The 4,695-nt window shown below is 41.3% G+C and overlaps 1 protein-coding gene across 1 annotated transcript in view; it reads right to left on the bottom strand.

The window, feature by feature from the left end:
- Positions 1 to 1,481: 1,481 nt before the first annotated feature.
- LOC119419424 (zinc finger MYM-type protein 2) overlaps positions 1,482 to 4,695 on the bottom strand; it is a 4,485-nt gene continuing 1,271 nt past the window's right edge. Inside the window, exons 2-4 of the mRNA XM_037686730.1 lie at positions 2,100 to 2,215; positions 1,559 to 1,681; positions 1,482 to 1,490 (exon numbers count right to left, since the gene is read on the bottom strand). Coding sequence (XP_037542658.1) covers positions 1,482 to 1,490; positions 1,559 to 1,681; positions 2,100 to 2,215 — 248 coding nt within the window. The remainder of the gene's footprint in view (positions 1,491 to 1,558; positions 1,682 to 2,099; positions 2,216 to 4,695) is intronic.

Raw genomic sequence — 4,695 nt, 5'->3', positions numbered from 1 at the left:
CCTGTTGGAAAATGAAATCTGCATCTCCATAAAGTTGGTCAACAGCAAAAAGCATGAAGTCTCTAAAACTTCCTGGTAGATGCTGCGTTGACCTTGGACCTTAGAAAACACAGTGGACCATCACCAGCAGATAACATGGGCCCCAAACCATCAGTGACTGTGTTCAAAAAGCGTTCAATACAAAAACATCTGGACTTTATTTGTAACAGAAGATGTTTCTCTCCTCATCCGAGGAGCTTTCTCAATTCAAAGAGCAGAGAGTGAGAGATTCAGGTTATAAGGCTGAGTGAGATAAGACACACACGTATGTAGATTGGCAGTTCACACCTAAACAGTGAGGGTTTCTTAAAGTCTTTGTTCCTCTAATTCACAGATGAGGCCCCTCTGTTCCCATCAGGTGTGAAAACTGGCTGAGAATCTTGTCTTAAAGTTGCATTATAGGTTTTTGAAAGTGGAAATCTGAGGCCTCCTCCTCTGTTATAAGAGTATGTGAAGAGGCTGCCTCCTGTCCTCTCAAACCAGCCGCTCAAAGCAGATGGTCTCTTGTCCTGAGCCTGGTTCTGCTGGAGGTTTCTTCCTGTTAAAGGGAGTTTTTCTTTCCACTGTTGCCACTGTGCTTGCTCAGGATGGGAGACTGCAACGAAGCCAAGATTCAACTTGTCTGCTGGATTCCTTAGATAGAGAACTTTACTAATTGGCTTTTATGTGAATGTTCCTGTAAAGTCCCTGAGACAACTTTGTTGTGATTTGGTGCTATAGAAATAAACTGAATTGAATTAATTTCCACAAAACTGATATGCCATTGTAACCCACATGAAACATTGGGCCCATATCTGTAATTTAGGTCGTGATACTGGGAGGTCCAGCAGAGGGCACTCAGTTTCTGCTGAGTTGAATTTAACCAACATGGTTTGGTCATATTTCCTTATATTCTGAGGCATGCTCTTTACACGTGCACTGACCGACCAAACTGTGGACCTTACAACCTGTCTATGACTGACAGAAGTGACCACTCATTGAGAATTATCTGTGGAAATCCCAGTGAGAGACCGAGGTGACCGCTTGTTGGGTGATATCTGTGGAAGCCCGACTGGTTTTATAGAGACTCTGGATTCTTTGATGGTGATGGCGAGCTGAGCCCATGCGAACTGTGGACAGGTGTAAACGGTGTGGCCAGCCGGGACATCCTTTCACAGAAGAACCTTCACAATCTGGAAAACCCATCTTGAGTTACAGACAAGATCCTATACACAACACTACCCGTGTAGCAACGTTGCTAAAGAACTGAACTTTATTTTATTTTCATAAAAGAAAGAGCTCCGTTTAATTTTTCTTGTATTTTATTTTCACATTTATATAAAGTTTGTTTCTAAATGTGTTTGGGAAGCAATAAAATAATCAGTTGGGTATTCGGTTGGTGTGACATCATTAATCCTGGCAGAACCTAGAAGATGTTGGTGCCTGTTCCCTACTGGCCCAGTTCACGTGCTCTACACCCATATTCATTAACACGACTTGAGTTTCATTTCAAGGAGAAATTAAGAAGATTCTGTCTCACCTCCCACTCCAGAATTTCAGGCTTCAAACTGAATGCTCCTCGACAGTAGTTGCACTTCAGCTGGACGGTGCTGGTTGTGGTGGAGAGGCCCGTCTGGCCATTGGTGGATTGAAAAGTAGCGTTCTGTAACAAGAGACATCAAGTGAAAACCAATAAGGTTTGACTAAGTGGTGACTTTTCATAAATATACAGTTCATCAACAAACAAAATCTGCTCAATTGACTGAGGGAGGAAACATTTCTGCAGACTTCTTTCTGTGCCCGACAGGTGTTGCTTCTCTTTTCTTCTGGATACAAGTATAACATGGAGCTACATAACTAATCAGATCATGGAGTTCATTGAGGAAACCTGCAACGTGTTGAGCTCCTCTTAACTATACACCAAACAGAAAGATTATTTGATGATTTTTCATCATTTTATTTGCTTCAATACCATTTTACAAGCAATGAATATCAAATTTCTGTTGTAGCAATGAATGTACAACACATCAGTAGACCAGATATGATTTTGATGTGTGCCTTTAGTTGGAGGAAGACCCCACCTGGAACTTGGTAACGCACTGCGAGCTGCAGAAGTTGAGGATATTTCCCTCCGGCAGCGTGGCCTGGTACTGTGGTAACGAACTCCTCTTACAGAAGTGACACGTAGGTTCTTTATCTGCACACACACAGACACATAACAAAAACATAGTTTCTGACGACAGACTTTCTTGTATCAAGCTACTCTACTTTCCGTTCTATAAGCTGCTACTTTTTCACAGGCTTTGAACCCTTAGGCTAATTTATGTTTGTTTTGTTTTGACGAGCTGCTGAGCTTCCTGCCACCAAACACATTTAACGTGGTCACACCCGGGCGCTCACAGAGCTGCCCAGCACACGTCTCTGTTGGGGGGTGGGTCCTCGTGACTCAGTGAGACTACCTGTATAAATAAAGGTTAAAATTAATAATATGACCAAAACAGGTCACAGTTGAACCCATGAAACGAGGAGGGCAGGAGAGAACAGGATCCCCCCTCCCCATGACAGAGGAGTCTCATGCATGTGCACAGCAACTTGTGCTCCATGGAGCCGGAGGAGCTTAAAGGAGGAAGATGAAGTTAGCCATCAGTGACTTCCTGGCAGGCTACTGTATTTTATCTATTTTATTTTGGTACAAGCCGTGTTACCAACACTGTTCAGAAAAATAAAACATTACTGTACGTACTTGTGTGTTACCGGTACGTACTGTAGCATTCTGCTTTTCATTGTGGTTGACTGCTGGTCACATGGCCTCAGTGAGGGATTATGGGTAAAATTTATGTTCATTGTTAATCATTACAGTTAGCTGTTTATCATTGTTGTTTTAGTGATTAGTCTAGTTTATGTGTTCATTATGTGCTAGTTTGTGTTGGGCCATTCAGCAGAGTAACCATGAGGAGGAGGTAGTTGTCATGACGACCTGAGGGTTCACTCAGTCTGTGTTGAACAGGAAGATCAAGTCTATAAAAGTCCACCTGGTGGTTGATTCTTGATCTACAAGAGCTGCACATCTCTCCCAGTAGCTGCGCTGCCACTCATGTTACAACGTAAACACACAGGCGCGGCTTATAAAGTAGTCCCTTGTTTATCACGGGTGTTAGGGACCACGATAAGTGAAAAACCACGAAGTAGAGATACAGTAGTTAAAGTTCAGTAAACTTTCTCATGACATGTGTCAGGCTGTAATCACACTCATCACCTGTTACTCCAAATCTCTGTCCTTAAACAAACAATTTAAATTTAATCAGTGTAACATTTTAAATAACCAATCCATGCAGCATGGATTGTTTATTTAAAATGTTACACTGATTAAATTTAAATTGTAGAGAAGAGAAGTGCAGCAGGACATCACAGGATGTCACTCAGCGTCAGCTCTGCAGCACGGAGCACAAATGAACTTCTTGATCAATGACACTGAAACAACTGAACATAGAAGTTCTAAAAATAATTAAAAATAACATTTAACACTTTTGTATTTTGTGATTATCATGATTTTATGATGTGACATACTTTGAATTGTAAGTTGGAAGACAAAGGTCAATCGGTGTGTCTGGACAGTAAAGGGTTAAAAAGCTGCTGCAGCAGGAGAATTGTGTGTGTACCAGAGAAGGAGATCAGCTGATCAGCTGCAGGAGGAAGTTTCCCCTGCACTTGTGGGCTGCACACATGGTGTAAAATCATTTAAAATAATTTACTTTAAATAAACAACCCATGGCTCATCCATCAATCAGCCAATTGTGTCTTGTTATTTTGAAAAACTGTGATATAGTGAATCTGCAAAAAATTGAACCACTAAGTAGCGAGGGACTACTGTATATGTACAAACCGGATTCCAAAAAAGTTGGGACACTAAACAAATTGTGAATTAAAACTGAATGCAATGATGTGGAGATGGAAAATGTCAATATTTTATTCGTAATATAACACAGATCAAAAGTTTAATCTGAGTAAATGTAACATTTTAAAGGAAAAATATGTTGATTCAAAATTTCACAGTGTCAACAAATCCCAAAAAAGTTGGGACAAGTAGCAATAAGTGGCTGGAAAAAGGAAATTGAGCATATGACGAACAGCTGGAAGACCAATTAACACTAATTAGGTCAATTGACAACATGATTGGGTATAAAAAGAGCTTCTCAGAGTGTCAGTGTCTCTCAGAAGCCAAGATGGTAAGTGGATCACCAATTCCACCATTGTTGCGCAGAAAGATAATGCAGCAATACCAGAATGGTGTTACCCAGCATAAAATAGCAAAGACTTTTAAGTTATCATCATCAACCGTGCATAACATCATCAAAAGATTCAGAGAATCTGGAACAATCGCTGTGCGTAAGGGTCAAGGCCGTAAAACTCTACTGGATGCTCGTGATCTCCGGGCCCTTAAACGTCACTGCACCTCAAACAGGAATGCCACTGTCAAGGAAATAACAGAATGGGTTCAGGAATACTTCCAGAAAGCATTGTCAGTGAACACAATCCACCGTGCCATCCGTCGTTGCCAGCTGAAACTCTACAGTGCAAAGAGGAAGCCATTTCTAAGCAAGCTCCACAAGCTCAGACGTTTGCACTGGGCCAGGGGTCATTTAAAATGGAGTGTTGCAAAATGGAAGACTGTTCTGT

The sequence above is a fragment of the Nematolebias whitei genome, chromosome 13, assembly GCF_014905685.2.
Source record: "Nematolebias whitei isolate Nwh7 chromosome 13, NemWhi1, whole genome shotgun sequence".
NCBI classification, from domain to species: Eukaryota; Metazoa; Chordata; class Actinopteri; order Cyprinodontiformes; family Rivulidae; genus Nematolebias; species Nematolebias whitei.
This window is presented reverse-complemented; position numbering and strand designations above follow the sequence as displayed.